The following is a 19,102-nucleotide window of genomic DNA, read 5'->3' on the forward strand; positions in this document are numbered from 1 at the left end:
ATTAGTTTCTTTTGCTAGTTTTCGTCAGTGTGTCATATATTCTATTGTTTAACAGTAGGTAATTTCTAGGATTTATTAGACTTAGTATTCTTGAGGTTCTAGGTGTTGTTTGTTGTATGACTAGTTGCTAGCAATAGAAATAGTGTTATTTTATTGTTTTTATAGGAAAAATACTTTATGTTACTTAGTGAATAATTATTTTTACCTTGTGTTAAGTATTTTTGTTTTAGGCTTTTTACTTGTTGTTAAGTAGAGTTGTTGTGGTGTAGATTAGCCCTATAAGTTTATTTGAGTGATTTGGAGTTTTATTTGGTTTTTACCTTCGATCCTATTTCGATTTCGTTGTTATTTTGATTGTTATGATTGAGTGCTAGAATGATTGCTTATGTGAATACTATGCTTGCTTTTATAGATTTCATCAGAGAGTGACGACTAGTTTATCAAGTTTTTGAGAGCAATAATATCTTCACCAACTGACCAGGCAAGTTCACTTTGGCCATGTTTTTCATACCTATGTTTTATTTGCATGTAGTAGCACCCTTTCAATAATCTCTCCAGTAGTGCTATTGCATTCTTGTAGTTGATTAGTATGCATGAGGTAGGAACCCATCACCCTGTTACCAAGCCCGGGACGTTATTTATTTTAATGCTATGCTATAGTAGACGGGTTTGGTACGAGTGCACGAGAGTGGTGTGAAGAAGGAGGACTCTACGTCAATGACGACAACTCCATGATGGCATCTGCAAGGACTACATCTTCAAGGCCTCAAGACTTCAAGACTCGGGCCTCAAGACTTCAAGACTCGAGACAAGAATTCAATACACACTACTAGGTGAAGGACGGTTGACGGGCACCCTGGAGAAACCAGTGGATGGCCGGGATGCAAGGAGAAGCGCCATGACATCTTGCGGAAAGCTTCACCCAGACTCAAAGAGACGGAAGAATACTTCATGCCCGGAAGCTTACCTATGCAACCGCAAGTCACTATGGGCTCTGGCTTGGTTGACCTTAATTGTGACTCTGGCTGGGACGGTGCTAGCAGATGTAGAACTACGGTAGGATTGGATGAGCACCGGACAGTGGTCAGGGGAACTCTTCGGAAGACCATGTTTCGGTCATCTTGTTCTCAAACACCTGAAGTGCGAGAACGTAAAGAGAGGGATCGAATCTTGCGGGTAAAGTGTACAAACCTCTGCAGAGGGTTAAAACCTAATCGATTAGCTGTGTCCCCGGTTACGGACAATTTGAGCCTCTGGACTTGGATCTATCTCGGAACTCTCAACACCGGACTGATAACATAATTGTGGGCAACTTATGATGATTTTGGACTATGAGACATCGGTTGGCGGAACCATGTCACGATAGAAAACTCTGTAGTACAGACTCCTGATATTCCTTTGATGTAGGAAAAATAAAACCAGCTTTTACGCAAAACAAAACTCAGACATAGAGCCACAAAGGCATATTGCATATAGAATAGTTTTATCATCTGCTTTCTCTTATTGTGATCTTGCCGGTACATTTAATGTACTGACCTACATGGCTGCAACGTATCATGTTGCAGATACTTTCTTCCAACAAGTAAGAGTACGGTACAGGGTTACGGTCTACACTCAACCTGTCGATGGTGTTGATGGGACTCCACACCCGACTATTTGTTTCCGTTGTGACTTATGAGTTATATATTAGTTTTACGTTATTTATACATGTGATTGCACTTTGATATATACATTGATGTACTGTGTGTGCCAGCATACTGATCCAGGGATGGCACAGAAACATAGAGGCTTGACCATCTGAGGTCGGGTCGCTACATATATATATACAGCCCGTCTATTCTGATAATATTATCAGAATAGTTATTTTGATAACACTTCCACACTACATGCTCAATGCGAGGGCACTGCACTTTCTTTAGCAAGAGCACTGCATTACAGAGACTTGTGAACTTCGTGTCCGAAAAAACTGCGCGCAGTGTTTTTTTGGTACTGTTTTTGCTCTATTTTTTTAACCGTTTATTGGAACGAGGCGTGTAATATACCGTTGGAAAGCTACGGATTAGGCTCAACTTCGCCATGTTGAACACTTTTCGAGATTCACCGCCGTTTAAGAGCAGTTTAAAAAACGGTGCGGCCCACAAAGAGTGGCAGCGAGCGTTTTTTCGCGTTTTTTTCTAAAACGCTCGTCGGAATGAGGCAAATGATACACCGTTGGGTAGATATCGTCGAGGCGCATCTTTTTCATAACTATTGTTCTGTCTAATTCGTTATGGTTTAAGAGCAGTTTCAAATTTACTAAATCGCGGAATTCTGTTTTTCAAATTTTTAGTACTGTTTTTGCTCTAGTTTTTTAACCGTTTGGCGAAACAAGGCGTGTAATATACCGTTGAAAAGCTATGGACGAGGCACAACTTTCATATGTTGAAATGTTTTTGAGATTCCTTATGGTTTTAAGTTAATTTTGAAAATCGTGCGGCGGACGACGAGTGGCAGCGGCCGTTTTTCGCAATTTTTTTACAAATCGCAGATTGGAATGATTCAAACGATACGCCGTTGGAAAGATATCGACGAGGTACAACTTTTTCATGTAGAACACTCTCTGTAATTCTTTACGGTTTAAGAGGAATTTCAAATTTACCGAAATGCGGACACTCTATTTTTCGCGACACACAAATCGACGTGGGTACTTCATCCGACTGAAAACCGCACTGCGTCGGACGAAAAGCCGCACTGCATCAAACGGGTAAGAGAACTGCATGGTTTCTTTTTTGGGGACTCAAATTTTTGAAAATGATTAAGTAAACCCCATTGCTTTTAGACTGAAAACCATACTGCATCAGACGGACTAGCGGACTGCATGATTTATTTTTTGTGGGACGTAAATTTGTAAAGAAAAGAAAGAAAACCGCACTGCTTTTAAACTGAAAACCGCACTGCATCAAACGGGCAAACGAACTTCCTGATTTCTTTTATTTTATACATATTTTGATAATGAACTTTGAAATATGTACTTCTTCGGTTCATTGAGCGCACTGCTTTCACAAAGAAAAGATTTTACAAACTGAGTAATCCACACAGATAGTCCTTTTTTCTGTCTCCACACTACAATCACACAGAAAAATATAACCCTGCTGCACTTTTTATAAAATGCACTGAACCACACACATTAACATAGCGAGAATGCAAATGCTTTTAGCCGCTGAACCACACGCACTCGCCGGACGTACTGCACGCACACGTTGCTTCAACTGCACGAAGGCGTTGCCAATGCACTGTACCAGCAAGCGAGCTGCAAAGCAAACTTCAGTGAGCTGCAAAACAAACTGTCGGTGTGGAACGACACCTATGGGATCACAAGAATCCCTACTACAATTGCCGGGGCGCAGGGTTGTGAGGAGAGCAGGGCTAGTAGACAGCACAAGGATCGTTTACCCAGGTTCGAGCCGCGAGGAGGCGTAAAACCCTAGTCCTGCTTTGGTGGGTGTATTTCTGAGAGTTCTTGAGTTCTAGAACTAGCTGTGGTCAGTGCGTGGTTCGAAAGAGCCGAATCCTTCTCCAGTATGCCATGGGCCTCCTTTTATAGTTGAAAGGGGCTGCCACAGTGACACACAGGAGGTCGAAAGGCGTACAGTGCTCTGAGCTTATCGCTCGTATTACAGGACAAGACGCATTTAATGCGTAGCTTAGGTGTCCCCTTGCTTTATTGGGGACGGGGGCGAGGCCCGTCCCGTCCGTCGCTGCTCCTCCTCGCCTTGACACGCGCCCTGGCCAGTGAGGTGCGTGGTGCCATGTAGGCAGCCAGGCAGCTGAGGTGGAGCGATGGCGGAGCCTTCGCGAAGATCTGCATGCCGCCACGCAGGCGCTCGATGAGTTGGCCTGGGAGTTGCATGTTGCCACGCAGGTGCCCGCCCAGCTGGTTGCGATGGCAGCTACATGTGAACGGTGGTGGAAGCTTGTCCGGCGCGGGTTTGGCAGTGGCCCCGCTGACGTCCTTGGCGAGGGCCTTACCGGGTGGCCCGGCAAGGGTCTTGCCGTGGCGTGCCGTCGTCCCCGGCAAGGACATTGCCGGGGGTCTGGTGGCCTTCCTCGGCAGGGATCTTGCCGAGAATCATCGTCTTCTAATCCTCATCTGATCTTGAATGTCTTCACAAAGATCTGCATGCCACCACAGAGGTGCCTTCCCGAGCCCTGGCCCCACATTGATGATGGCGCTGGGGGCCGTGGGCTCAAGGGTGGCTCGCTTTGTTGGTGTGGGGCGAGCTGTCCCGACAAGGGCCTTGCCGGGGCCGCTGAGGCCGCCCGGCAAGGGTCTTGCCGGGGGAACTTGCTTCGTCCCTCTGCTCTTTGTGGCCTTGGCCTTGGCGTTGCTTTGATTGTCTTGGGCTTCGGTCTTACCTTGGCTCACCTCCCCTGTTGTGCTTGGTGTGGGCGCGGCTCCGACTGCCCGTGCACAGGTAAAGGGGTACAAAAGCGTGTCCCTATTTTTGTACACCGACAGGAGCCCCCGGGCCTGGGCCATACATAAGCGCGACACGTTGTTGGGCCAGGCCCAAAATGGTGCGCCGGCAGGTGGGGCGGTTTTTACCGTGGTAAGACTCTTCACGCGCTCCGCTTCCCACAACCCGTGCGCCCGGCACTGCGTGGAGGGGCGTGCGTGGCGTGGGTGGCATGCGTGGGGCGGTTTTCACAAGCATGCATCATTTCGCAGTAAAGAGGCGGCTCGCGCCCTCCCCGTAAAAAGAGGGAGGCGTGGAGGTGCGGCTCATTTATTGAGCGGGGCCGGGGTGCGGTCTTCAAGGCGTCCACTCCCCACGATCACGGGGTGGGGAGAGGTCGCCTCACCCGTCCCCTCAGTTCTGCACGTCTGCCACGCGTCTTTCATGCGCTCGGGGTGGCAAACGGTGGAGGCGGGAAACCGGGCCGTCGCTGGTTTGGGCAGCGGGTCGGTCCTGATTCCCTGCGCCTCCGGTGTCTGGATTGGCCGAGCGGGGCGGCCGAGCCTCAACCCCATTCCTTTATAAAGAGGGGGAAGGGGGATGGCATCCCGCATTCTTCCATCTTCTATCTCCTCCTGCTTCTGCTTCTTCCTCTCAGCCGCCATGGAGAAGGGGAATCCTGGTCCCTCGACGGTGGCGGCGAGGGTCGCTGCTCGACAGCGTGTCCCTCCTCCTCCTGAGCCCGCGGTGGTGGAACCGGCTGCGAGAGGAAGGGGGAGGGGCGAGGCCGTGGGCGAGGCCGGGGCAGAGGCCGTAGCGCTCGGGGAAGAGGAGGACATGGCAGCACGTCGGCCTTGCCACTGCCAACGATGCCCTTCCCGATGGAGGGCCACGTTGAAGACCAGCCTTGCAAGTTCTTCATCAGGCTGCGCCGGCCTCCGCATCGTCGTCTTCGTCTCCCTGCCCCGTTAGCTCGGGTGATGGAGCGTGACCCGCCCCAGACCCTCAGGTTGCACATGAGGGGCTGTGGGAACGGGGGCACGCGGGTTGACGTCGACTTCCCGGCTCCTCGGGTTATGTACCTCCGCCGTGGATGGAAGACGCTCGCCCGCATCCATAGCCTGACGGCGGGGCTCGTCCTCTACTTCAAATTAATGGAGGACGGCCTGCTCTTCGTCAAGGTCTTTGGAGAGTTTGGAACTCGCCTGAAATGCTGCATGGAGAGCTCCTCTGATGGAGATTCCGACGATGGAAGCTCTTCCTCGAGCGAAAGTGACGAGAAGGACAGCGGGGACGAGTCCGACTAGGCGTCGGACGCCCCGCGCCTGGGCGGGTGCGGCAGCAGCAGCATCGGCACCTGGCCGCTCCTCCGGCAGGGTTTTGCCGGGGCGGGGCCAGCTCCTTGAACTTCTCGGGGCCGTCTCCTGGGGCGGCTGGCGTCGGGAGGTTGCGGAAGAGGAAGTGGGCGGGCGGCAAGGTCGTCAACTCGGAGTACACGGGCACCGACGCCTTCATCCCGTACTGCCGGTCCTGTCGCCTCGTCTTCCAGCTCCTTTCCGGCACCGTCATCACCAGCCCGCCCGTGGGCGGCCACCGAGGTGTTCTCTTGGTGCTTTTTGCTGCTCGTAGCTCGCCTAGGCGCCCCTTTTGCCCTCTCGCCTCCTTGACCTGCCTCCTGAGGAGAGGGACAAGAAAAGGATCACGGGCACCTTATCTCTTCTTTTAATTTGTAAGCCTGCGGGCCTTGTTAAATTTAAAGCTTGTAATCCCCTTTGTCCATGTTTTTCATTTTGTACGAACTGTACCTGTATGGGATGTTTTTAATGAAAAAGAGATGCTTGCCAGGCTTTTCGTTCGTGGGTAAATCCTGCGACAAGGAGCGAATTCTCGTTATTGTTTAAGATAAACGTTTTTCGCCCGGCAACAGGCCTTGCCATTCCCCCCACTCCATTCGGCCGTTCTCGCGCTCTTGGCGGAGGCAGGGATGAAGTGGGCTTCAGGCTCCTCGTTCTACCTCCTTGCCGCCGCGGCTACAACCAAATCCGGACCCAGGAAATAATCCTTAGGTATAGGAAAAAAGGGAGCACGGCAGCCTAGAGATAAAAACGAGGCTTCACATGCCCCAGTCCTGTTTCGAAATGCATGACAGGGGATAAAAAGATTTATCTGGATTTGCAGCCCCCGACAGTCTTATCTTGCCGCGGTCGGATCCTCGAGTTTGTAGCCCCCGGCAACTCTGGTTTGCCGGGGTCGGGACGCCGGTCCGTTTCCTTTCTTCCAAGTAGCTCAGCAGAAGTGCTCATGTGCCCTGCGAACCAAAAAAGGACAGAAGAGGAACAGATAGACGCGCACTTGACCTCTAAGCTAGGGGTTAGTCGCTGCTGAGCACTATCAACCCTAACCGAGGAAGAGACTCGACCTAGCATGCATGCTATGACTTAGGGCGCCAGCGCTTCATTTATTTATGCTTAGGGTCTGCGCCTGGCTTTGTACAAAGGGTCACATGCCTTGCCGACAAAGCTTGTACAAAAGGTGGCTTGCCGGGATACCCGGCAAGCCGCGCCTTACGGGTAAAACTTGTGAAGATGCTCAATGTTCCAGGAGTTGCTCACTGGGACGGCATCCTCGGTCTCCAGGCGGACTGCGCCAGGCCTGGTGACTCGTATTACCCGATAAGGGCCTTCCCACTTCGGCGTCTACTTGTTGGAATTCTTGGCCGACTGAACGCGCCGAAGAACAAGGTCGCCTTCCTCAAAGCTTCGGGCATGAACCTTGCGGCTATGGTAGCGGCGCAAGGCTTGCTGGTAGCGTGCCGCTCTCACAGCCGCCCGAAGATGATCTTCCTCAAGGAGCGTCGCGTCATCTTGGCGCAACAGCTCTTGCTCAAGCTCATCATAAGCGAGCACTCGAGGTGACCCATATATGAGTTCCGTGGGAGAACTGCTTCTGCCCCGTATACCAGGGCAAAAGGTGTCTGACCGGTGGCTCGATTTGGCGTCGTCCTGATCGACCAAAGAACCGCCGGCAACTCATCAATCCAGCGCCTTCCACTCTTGTGCAGCTTGTCAAAGGTCTTCGTTCTCAGGCCTTGCAACATTTCAGCATTTTCCCTCTCCGCTTGGTCGTTGCTCCATGGATGTGCCATGGAAGCAAAACAGACCTTGCTGCAGAGGTCTTGGATGTACTGCAAGAAGGTGTGGCTTGTGAACTGCGTGCCGTTGTCGGTGATGACTCTGTTTGGCACACTAAAACGGCAGACCAGTCCTTTGAAGAACTTGACGGCTGACTGAGCAGTCACCTTCCTCAATGCTTCCACCTCCGGCCACTTTGTGAACTTGTCGATTGCAACGTACAAGTACTCAAAGCCCCCGACAACGCGGGGGAAAGGGCCCAGTATATCGAGCCCCCAAACCGAGAATGGCCAGGAGAGAGGGATTGTTTGAAGGGCTTGAGATGGTTGATGAAACTTTTTTGAATGGAACTGGCATGCTTCACACTTGGTTACTAGTGCCGTCGCATCCTGGAGGGCGGTGGGCCAGAAGAAACCTTGCCGGAACGCCTTCCCGGCAAGGGCCCTCGACCCTATGTGGGAGCCACATATGCCTCCATGTATCTCTGCCAACAGCTCTAGTCCTTCCTCCCGGGCGATGCACTTGAGTTTCACACCGTTCGGTCTTCTCTGGTACAGGACGTCATCGACGAACTGGTACAGCGCGGACCGACGGGCTACTTTCTCCGCTTCTTCCCGCTCCTCAGGAAGCTCCCCTGTTTGGAGGAATTGGACGGTATGTTGCGCCCATGTCGGAGCCTGGGGCTCGACGGCAAGGACCAAAGGCATCTCTTCTGCCATGGGAGCGGCTGTCTCTACGGCCAGGGCTTGACGCCATGCCGGAGCCAGTTGCTCTTGTGCAGGCTCAGCGTCCGCGGCAGCACCCTTGTCGGCAGCCCCAGGGGGCTCGGTAGGAAAGTACTTGCCGGGACTTGATTTCCTCCGCTTGTTCTGCCCCGCTGATGGTTCGACGGATGGTTGAGTTAACCGGAGCAAAAAGGTACCTGGTTCCACAGGTAGCTTGAATGCGGCACGCTTTGATAGGTAATCGGCGATGTCGTTTTCCGCTTGGGGGACGTGCTCCGCCTGGATACCGTCAAAGCGTTCCTCCAGCTTCCTCACCTCATCTACGTAGGCTTCCATCAATGGGCTCTGATAATCCTTGTTGACCTGCCTGACAACGAGCTACGAATCACCCCTGACGATGAGCTTCTTAACCGCGAGGTCTGCCGTGATCCTGAGACGGGCAAGCAATCCCTCGTACTCAGCAGTGTTGTTGGTGGACATCTCCCTGGGGAAGTGCATCTGGATCACGTACTTGAGGTGTTCTCCGGTGGGTGCGACGAGCAGCACACCGGCACCGGCGCCTTGCGGCGAGAAAGCCCCATCAAAGTACATGATCCAGTCGCGGTCTGCTTCCTTGCCGGGGAGAGTGGTCTCCTGGATTTCTTCGTCAGGCGTCGAGGTCCATTCTGCGATGAACTCCGCCAAGACTCTGCTATGAATTGTTGAGGTACTTTCAAACTTTAAACCGAAACTTGGTAGCTCCAAGGCCCATTCCATAATCCTTCCGGTTGCGTCTGGGTTATGCAGTATCCGTTGCAACGGGAGGTGGGTGACGACAGTGATCTCGTGGGCTTGGAAGTAGTGACACAGCTTCCTCGAGGCCATAAGGAGGCCGAAGAGCAATTTTTGCACGCCGGAATACCTCGACCTAGCCCCCTGCAAGAGGGAGCTGACGAAGTAAACCGGGTGCTGCATCATCTTCTTCTTCGGCACCACCTCACTCGATTGCGCGGGCACTGCCTTGGTGGCACCAGACTCTGGCGGGGGCCGCGCCTTGTCGGCACCAGGCCTTGTCGGGGGAGTCTTTGGCTTGCCATTCGCTGATTCTGCCGCCATTGCTGCCTCCTCGTCGACCTCTCTCTGTGCCACCAGTGCGGCGCTGACCACTTGATTCGTCGCCGCCAGATACAGCAGCAACGGCTCTTGTGGTCTTGGCACAACCAGTATTGGCGTGGAGGAAAGGTATTTCTTCAGATCATGCAGTGCTGCCTCGGCTTCTGGGGTCCACTCTATTGGGCCTGCCTTCTTCAAGATTTTGAAGAAGGGAAGGGCACGCTCGGCGGACTTGGAGATGAATCGGCTCATGGCGGCAACGCAGCCGGTGAGCCGACGTACATCCTTGATCCGCTTGGGCTCCTCAATCTGCTCAATAGCCTTGATCTTGTCCGGGTTTGCCTCGATCCCGCGCTGTGACACAAAGAACCCGAGAAGCTTGCCGGACGGAACGCCGAAGACACACTTCTCAGGGTTCAGCTTGAGGTTGATCTTGTGCAGGTTAGCAAATGTCTCTTCCAGATCTTGCACAAGAGTTGGCCCGTCCTTGGTTTTGACCACTATGTCATCCATGTAGGCCTCCATATTTCTATGGAGCTGAGGTTCAAAACCAATTTGGACTGCTCTTGCGAACGTTGAGCCAGCACTCCTCAACCCGAAAGGCATCCTAAAAAGCAATACGTACCACATGGGGTGATGAATGCTGTCTTCTCTTCATCCTCTTTCGTCATGAAGATCTGGTGGTAGCCTGAGTAGGCGTCGAGGAATGATAGCAGATCGCACTCGGCCGTGGACTCAACAATCTGGTCGATGCGCGACAACGGGAAGGGGTCCTTAGGGCAAGCCTTATTGATATCTGTGTAATCAATACACAGTCTCCACTTCCCATTCGCCTTGCGCACCACTACCGGATTGGCCAACCACGTCGGGTGGAGCACTCCTCTCACCAAACCTGCCGCTTCCAACTTCCTGATCTCCTCTGTGATGAACTCCTGCCTCTCCAGAGCCTGCTTTCTGACCTTCTGCTTGACGGGCCGCGCGTGGGGATAGACAGCTAGGTGGTGCTCAATCACCTCCCTGGGAACACCGGGGATGTCGGATGCTTGCCATGCAAACACGTCGATATTCGCCCGCAGGAAGGTGACGAGCGCACCTTCCTATTTGCTGTCGAGGGTGGAGCCTATGGTGAAGGCCCCTCCCGTGCCATCCTCCCTGACGGGCACCTTCTTGGTCTGCGGCGGCTCGGCCCTGGGTCTCTTGCTCTTGTCGGTAGAGCTCTCTGGCACGTCCTCGACGGTAGCACAACACTCCGAGGAGGTGCGCTTGCCGGAGTGGGTGCGAGAGGTCTTGCCGGGCTTCTTCTTTCCTCCCGGGGCTTCAGCGGCAGGAGCAGGTGCCTTGGCGGCAGCCGCTGCAACTGCTTCCCGGTAGAGCTGGTCGGCGCAGATCAGCGCGTCCTTCTTGTCAGAGGTGACGGAGATGATGGTCAACGGCCCAGGCATCTTTAGCATGTTGTAGGCGTAGTGTGGCGCTGCCATGAACTTGGCTAGTGTTGGGCGCCCGAGGATCCCGTTGTAGGGCAAGGGGATCTCGGCTACGTCGAAGACGATCCTCTCCGTCCTGTAGTTCAACTCTCCTCCAAACGTCACGGGAAGTGTGACCTTTCCCTTCGGTTGGCTCCTCCCCGGATTGACCCCTTGAAACGTGCCCGTTTCCTCAAGGTCTCCATCAGGGATTTGCAACTTTTTGATCACGACAGGCGAGATCAGGTTCAGGCCGGCCCCACCGTCAACCAACATCTTGTTCACTCTGAGGTTGCGTATCGTTGGTGAGACCAACAATGGCAAACACCCGACCGCGACAGTGCGGTCAGGGTGGTCCTCGGCGTCAAAGATGAGGGGCGTGCTAGACCACTTCAGCGGCTTTTGAGCGTCGAACGACGGCTCTGCTGCTGTAATCTCACGCGCCCACTGCTTGAGCTGGCGATGAGAGGTATGCAGCGACGCCCCGCCATCATCGCGCATGGCCTCCGTAGCCTTCTGGAACCATTGCTCACCAGACTTGTCGTCCTCGTCGTGATCATCGTCTTCTTGTTTCTTGGCGCGGCCCCGGGCGGGCCTCTCTTGCTGGTTGTCCTTGCCGGGGCGGCCTCCTTGGCCACCATGCTTCTTGCCGGACCCCTCCGCACCGTCCTGGTCCTTCTCCTTGTCCCGCCTCTCGTACTCAGCCTTTTGCTTCTCAGCAAGCAGCTCGACTTGCCGGCAGTTCTGGAGGTCGTGGTCCTTGGTGCAGTGGATCTTGCAGTATTGCTTGCCGGAGCTTCCTGGCTTGTCGGTAGCCGCCAAGGCTCGGCAGGCGGCGCACCCGGCAATCTCCTTGCCGGGGCATCTGCTTTGACCTTCTTGCCGGCACCGGTGTCATCAGATCCCTCAACGGCAAGCACGGTCTTGCCTTTGCGTTTCCTGTTGCGACGTCGGCCCTTCCTCGTCGGGGTAGCGGCGTCTTCATCGGTAGAGTCGGTTTCTGCGCCGGCGTCTTCGCCGGGGTACTTCCTTCCCTCTTCAACCCGGGCGCACCTATCGGCCAGAACGTAGAGCTCGGCCACGTCCTTAACTTTGGTCATCACCAGCTCTTCGCGCATCTTGCGATTGCGCACGTTCTGGTGGAACGCGCTAATCACAGCGGCGGGATGAACGTCGGGGATGTTGTACTGCACCGGGCTGAATCTCTGGATGTACTTGCGCAGGGTCTCCCTTTCCTTCTGGGGAATGATGTGCAGATCACTGGCCTGGCCATGAGCTTGGTGGCCTCCTGTGAAGGCGCCAATGAACTCATGGCATAGATCCGACCAAGAAGAAATGGAATCCACCGGCAAGTGTATCAACCAAGACATCACATTGGGCTTGAGGGCCAGCGGGAAATAGTTGGCAAGCACCTTGTCATCGCGAGCCCCAGCAGCCTGCATCGCGATGGTGTAGATGCTGAGGAACTCGACGGATGGGTTTTGCCAGTGTACTTCTCGCCGACGTCGGGCTTGAACGTGCGGTGGGACGGCCACTGAAACTGCCGCAGCTCACGGGTAAAGGCCGGGCAGCCCACCTCGTAAGGTAGGCCGCCGGAGCCCCCCGGTGCCGGGTGGTCCATAGCGGGTCCTGCCCGCTTGTCCGACTGGCGGCGCGTTTCGCGCCGACGCTCGACGGTGGTTCGAGCGTCTTCGTGAGCTCGTTCCCGAAGGACCTGGCGTTGGTCGCGGAGGGTCCGCGGGTCGGATGACGCTATGGAGATGTTATCACAAGCGTCGTCACGACGGGCCGATGCCCGCGGCGGCTGGCGAGGAGGAGAGTGCACCATGGTCGCAGCTTCCTCGGTCCTCCCAGCGCCAGCATGTGGTGGCTCGGTGGGGCGCCGACCCGAGGGCCCCGCTGGTCGCGGATCGTCTTTGTTGGCGACGGCGACGAGGCTCCGGATGGTGGCCCTCCACTCGTCGAGCGTCTCCGCAGCAGGAGGGAAATCGAGGAGCAGCTGCACGCGCGATAAAAGCTTCCGCTGGTGTGGGCGGCGGCGACAGCTGCATCGATCGCGGTGCGCTTCGACTTCTAACTACGTTAGAAGGAGCCCCGTCACGACTCAGCGGCTGCGTGCCATTTTCGCCAGTGCTTCGGCGAGCGTGCTGAACCCCTTCATCTGGCCGATGACGCACAGGGCTCTTCCCACGGCGGTGCCCAGGGTCACCAACGGGGTGACGCTGTTCAGCGCGCGCACCATTGGAAGAACGCACGGTGGTCGCCGGTGTAGGCGTCCTGGAGGTCGCCGTGCCGCCCGGAGTCGGCACGACGACACCCCTGGAGGGCCCCGCGCCGCCTACGGGGGGCCCAACTCCGTCTTTGGATCCGGCGACGTGTAGCCGGTCGTCTGGCACGCGAACGACACCGCTCGCCAGGCTCCGACTGCCTAGGCGATGCTGGTGCTCGCGGGCCGCGGCCCGGGTCCTGTCTGCGACCGGTCCGCTGCTCGTCCGCACCGGCACGGGCCGTTCGGCTCCCAACGAGCCGATCGTCGTGGCCGTCTTCTTCTTAGGGGCCATGGCGACGAAGAACTACTAGGCTAACTACCAGACCAGATTCTCACAATTGCACCCCCTGCCTGGCGCGCCAAAGATGTCTGTGTGGAACGACGCCTATAGGATCACAAGAATCCCTACTACGGTTGCCGGGGCGCAGGGTTGTGAGGAGAGCAGGGCTAGTAGACAGCACAAGGATCTTTTACCCAGGTTCGGGCCGCGAGGATGCGTAAAACCCTAGTCCTGCTTTGGTGGGTGTATTTCTGAGAGTTCTTGAGCTCTCGAACTAGCTGTGGTCAGTGCGTGGTTCGAAAGAGCCGAATCCTTCTCCAGTATGCCATGGGCTTCCTTTTATAGTTGAAAGGGGCTGCCACAGTGACACACAGGAGGTGGAAAGGCATACAGTGCTCTGAGCTTATCACTCGTATTACAGGACAAGATGCATTTAATGCATAGCTTAGGTGTCCCTTGCTTCATTGGGGACGGGGGCGAGGCCCGTCCCGTCCCGTCCGTCACCGCTCCTTCTCGCCTTGACACGCGCCCTGGCCAATGAGGTGCGTGGTGCCATGTAGGCAGCCGGGCAGCTGAGGTGGAGCGGTGGCGGAGCCTTCACGAAGATCTGCATTCCGCCACGCAGGCGCTCGATGAATTGGCCTGAGAGTTGCATGTTGCCACGCAGGTGCCCGTCCAGCTGGTTGGGCTGGCAGCTGCATGTGAACGGTGATGGAAGCTTGTCCGACGCGGGTTTGGCAGTGGCACCGCTGGCGTCCTTGGCGAGGGCCTTGCCGGGTGGCCCAGCAAGGGTCTTGCCGTGGTGTGCTGTCGTCCCCGGCAAGGTCCTTGCCGGGGGTCTGGTGGCCTTCCTCGGCAGGGATCTTGCCGAGAATCGTCGTCTTCTAATCCTCATCTGATCTTGAATATGTCTTCACAAAGATCTGGATGCCACCACAGAGGTGCCTTCCCGAGCCGTGGCCCCACGTTGATGATGGCGCTGGGGGCGTGGGCTCAAGGGTGGCTCGCTTTGTTGGTGTGGGGCGAGCTGTCCCGGCAAGGGTCTTGCCGGGGGAACCTGCTTCGTCCCTCTGCTCTTTGTAGTCTTGGCCTTGACGTTGCTTTGATTGTCTTGGGCTTCGGTCTTACCTTGGCTCACCTCCCCTGTTCTGCTTGATGTGGTCGTGGGCGCGGCTCCGACTGCCCGTGCACAAGTAAAGGGGTACAAAAGCGTGTCCCTATTTTTGTACACCGACACAAACTTTAGTGAGCTGCAGAGAGGGGGCCCTCGCCCTGGGCAACCGGAGCCATCGCCATCCTGACCCATCATCCGTCCACTCCGGCGCCATTGAGGAGCCCACGGCAAGGAGCTCGAACAGAGTAGGAGGGGTTGATTGGCGACAAACTGCTCACCGCACTTCTTACATCGGCACCGCCACCGGACTGCACGAACGCGTGCACCGCACTGCACGACACATGCCGGAGACTGCGAGGGCTCACCCTCAACGAACTGCATCAACGCACTGGAAAATGTACAAAACGAAAGCTTCTGAACTGTACTGCACTACTCATCAGTTTTTCTGAAAACACTATAAATTATTCTGAACAACAAAAATTCTGGGACGGGATGCGCATGGCCTCGCACTTCCGTACTGCATGCAGTTGGTGGCTGGGACCTCGCCGAAATACGAGGAAAGGGGGTCGGCAGAGAGGTTGGGGAGAAGGTCACCTGAATGAGAAGGAGGCGACGGGGGTCAGATTTGCGGTGGAGGAAGGAGTCCGGCTGCACGCGCGCAGGTGGGGATCCGGCCGCCGGCGCGTGGTGATAGAGCTTGTCGTATCCGATTCGGGGGACATGAGGAGGTGGGTTGACTCGTCGGAACTGCACGCCGTCACGCCATCATGTGCGTGCGAACTACATCGACGACCACAACTACCTGCAACGATATTTTATCTGCACTGCTCGCCATCAGTAGGAAGACAACATGGGTGCTAGCAGGGACAAACCGCATGGGTGTGTGCGACCGAACTGCAAGAATCAAGCGAGGGAGGTGAGGAGCGGTGGTGCTCTCGCTGCTCTCCTAGCTGCCGTGCTGCTCACTCCCCAGGTGCTGCAGGTGGGGAAGGCTAGCGGCTTAGAGCCTCCGCCTCCTCTGTGTCCCCAGGTGCGGCGCAGGTAGACCTCCATCCGGGAGAGGCGGCACCGGAGGGACGCAGAAGTGGTGCGGGCCAGATCGAGCGACCCGCCATGCGGCCCGCGAGGAAGTAGATGACCGGGGAGGTGCCGGTGTGGCGCGGTGGGCTGGGCGGCGGCCAAGATCCGAAGGTCTGCGGCGGCGGCGCGTGTGCTGGGGGACGACGGCTGGACGGAGGTGGTGCGGGCCAGCGCGGGGGAGGTAGGTCACGAGGCGGGTCGGGGGAGGCCCGGATCCCGTGGCGAGCTCACCGGAGGGGGATGCCGGGGTGGTAGGCTCCCGGCGACACATCCGGGCTAGTAACTGCTCCTATTGCGCATCGGGGCGACGGATCTGGGGCGTGGGGGTGAGGGATGGGGGGGATGGCCAGCAGCGCGCTGGGGTTGGGGGTGCTGGGAGCTGGCTGGGGGGGAAGAATGGTGGTGGAGGCGGAGGGGATCGAGGGGACAGGGGAGGAAGAGATGTGGAGGTAAGTGCGTTCGTGGGTGGGTGGGCTGAGGTTAGGAGGTGTTATCAGAATAAGCGGTTTTTGTTATTAGAATAAGAGTCTTAAGGGTGTTATCATAATAGACCCACCCTAGTGTATGATACTACGTACATACCTCCATAGTGCATATATAGTATCATACAGTAGTACTAGCTCCCTCTGTAAACTAATATAAGAGCGTTTAGATTACTAAATAGTGACCTAAACACTCTTATATTAGTTTACGGAGGGAGTATATATCATAGATGGCCGTATTTATGGCCATGCATGACACATAGTAGTATAGCATTTATTATATATGTTACGATATCTACCTATGTTACTGCTTCTTTGCCACATCATCATATTTTCTATTCCTGGGTGCATGATACCGGCTATGATACCCCCACTATGGCCACCCTAATAAGGCTGGTCATAATATGGGAGTATCAAGCGGTATGATGCATGCCAACTAGACTCTTTGGATGCTGTGGCACACAGTTAAATGATGAAAGAGAGGGTGTGTGGTATCATATCATGATACCGTATCATATTAAATGTTGTACTACTTTGTGTCATGCATGTTAATTAATAAGGAACCTAAGATACTAACTTGTGATACTATGCATGCGTGCATTACGGAGGTATTGCCGATCATATGCTAGTATCATGCATATATACTCCCTCCTTTCCTGTTTATAGGCTTATCTCAAAATTTTAGTTTTTCCATTTTATAAGGCTCAATTTGGTTGTTCCCCATCACATGTCTAGATTCCAAGGTGCATTAAATCATTGCATGCAAGTATTAAGAGAAAGTTGACCAATGCATGTACTTTATGTATGCATGCATGTATTGCAATTAATACATTGGAAAACATAAATTTTTGAGGAAAACAGAAGCATTAATTGGGTGTTTTTGCAAACTACAAAAAGTATTCCACCACTCACCATCTACCTTGGTTGGTGAGATTTTTGAATTGAGCCCTATAAGGCTGGCTGTAATGGGGAGTATTATATATACTAGTAGTATCATGCATATGTATGATAGTGTAGCTAGGATACTACTTCCGTAATGCATAGTATCATAAGTTAACATCTTAGGTTGCCTTACTAATTGTCATGCATCACACAAAGTAGTAGTACAACATTTAATATGACACGGTATCATGATATGATACCACATCCTCTCTTGTGTGCCACATCATCCAGAAAGTCTAGTTGGCATGCATGATACCGCTTATGATAATACCATTACAACCAGCCTAAACCGGAAAGGAGGGAGTATGAGACTAGACACAATGGAGAGTAGTACACTAGTAACATACACATATCCCTAGACTATATATGTTACTACCTTCATAGTGGGTAGTAACATAAGTGTAGTGTCATGCGAAGCTTCATTTCTTAGGTTACAGACTCATATTGCATTGGGACATGTGATGCTACAGTAACTATCTAAGTTACTAAAACTACCTCTCTCCTCATTAACTTATTGCCACATAAGCAAGTTTGCTGAGTTGGAGTCGGTGTTACTGCTGAAGTTACTCCCACTGTGGCTAGTCTGATACTAGCTAGTCGTCTATGATATACTAGCTACCTCACTAAGAGCATGGTTAATAATACAGCCAGGGGTCGGCTATAAGAAGTTGCCATGTCATATACAGCCAACCTCTTAGCGGGCATGTACAATAATAAGTTTTATATACGTACTAGTTTATCAATAGTTGGCCCACCTTACATCCTCACAAAGTTTCTTGAGTCTCGTGTTGCAGCTGGCTCTACTAACCAAGAGCCCGCTTCTCTTCTCTTTCCTCCAACTAATAAGCACATATATATTATTCTATTCCTTATAGCCAGACTACCCACAGTGGTAGTAACATAGGTAGTAACATCACACGTATCTAGATAAAATAGATGTGTGACAAGCAATAAATGAAGAAATGAAGGAAAGTGGATATGTGTGATGTTACTATGTACCTATGTTACTCCCACTGTGGGTATAGTCTTACTATAGTATGAGACTACCCATAATGGGAGTAACATAGGTAGTAACATCACACATATCCAGATAAATTAAGTAGATGATGTGGCAAGCAATAAATGAAGAAAGAGAGGAAAGTAGTAACATAGCTAGTTACTAGTAGTATGAGTAACATCACATGTACATATCAAGGCAAGATGTGTTTATAGCCTAATAAATGAAGTGTTGCATGTTACCACACATACATGTTACTCCCCACTATAGAGGTAGTAACATAGACTAGTAACACATGGGCATGTTACTAGTCTATGTTACTACCCATTGTGGCTAGTCTGAGTAACATCACACATCTCAAGGCAAGATGAGTCTATAGCCTAATAAATGAAGTGTTGCATATTACTACACATATGTTACTCCCCACCATAGAGGTAGTAACATAGACTAGTAACATTCTATGTTAGTACCCATTATCGCTAGTCTTATGTCACTCTATTGTGTACTTACTTGCTCTAATGCATAGTATCATAGAGTAGCTAGCTAGTATCATATGTAGTACTTTATTTATATTGTCATGCATGACACATAGTAGCATAACATTTATTATGATACGGTTTCATGATATGATACTTAACCCTCTCTTTCTTCATTTAATTAATTCTATGACAGCTCATCAAAATTGCCTAGTTGGCATGCATGATACTAGCTATGATACCCCCTTACTATCAGCCTAGCAAAGGTGTATAGATCATTTGTGCGTCGCTTTGTGAGTTTTCATCCGTTTGTTCGAGAAGCGGGGAGAAGTTTCAAACATTTCGGCCGCGAGGTGCGGCCACTAGGGTAGGCCTAGTTGGTATTTTAATTACAGAAAATTTAGATGGAGTTCGGACATCATCAAAATTGATGTGTGCCTGTGGCGTGTCTCACGACCCCGTGGAAAAAAATTGGTAAAGTTTGGCACAAGTTTTGATGACCGCTCCTTCCAAACCGGAGCATCTCACATGAAGGATCATGGTTTTCCAAAAGGAGACGTGTCAATTCAAACTCCTGTGGCCGGTAACTTCATCGTTTGGCCTCATAAAAATTTC

At 53.0% G+C, this 19,102-nt stretch overlaps 1 protein-coding gene across 2 annotated transcripts; it reads right to left on the reverse strand.

Moving 5' to 3' along the window:
• Positions 1 to 2,944: 2,944 nt before the first annotated feature.
• On the reverse strand, positions 2,945 to 16,053 carry LOC120964404 (uncharacterized). Of its 2 annotated transcripts, none has more exons than XR_005756510.3 (2): positions 15,105 to 16,046; positions 2,945 to 3,289 (listed from the first exon to the last, which is right to left on the reverse strand). XR_005756510.3 is itself a non-coding variant. In XM_073499967.1 (2 exons), exon 2 carries the CDS (start codon positions 11,346 to 11,348, stop codon positions 10,482 to 10,484), a length of 867 nt encoding a protein of 288 aa, XP_073356068.1. In that variant the 5' UTR covers positions 11,349 to 14,898; positions 15,105 to 16,053; the 3' UTR covers positions 3,005 to 10,481. The 2 variants fall into 2 exon arrangements, 1 of the variants encoding a protein (XP_073356068.1); XM_073499967.1 differs by having other exon boundaries at positions 3,005 to 14,898; positions 15,105 to 16,053.
• Positions 16,054 to 19,102: the final 3,049 nt, after the last annotated feature.

The sequence above is a fragment of the Aegilops tauschii genome, chromosome 5 (assembly GCF_002575655.3).
Source record: "Aegilops tauschii subsp. strangulata cultivar AL8/78 chromosome 5, Aet v6.0, whole genome shotgun sequence".
NCBI classification, from domain to species: domain Eukaryota; kingdom Viridiplantae; phylum Streptophyta; class Magnoliopsida; order Poales; family Poaceae; genus Aegilops; species Aegilops tauschii.

Coding starts and splice junctions, on each gene's coding strand:
- LOC120964404 (XM_073499967.1), bottom strand. CDS start 11,348: ATGCGCGATGATGGCGGGGCGTCGCTGCATACCTCTCATCGCCAGCTC.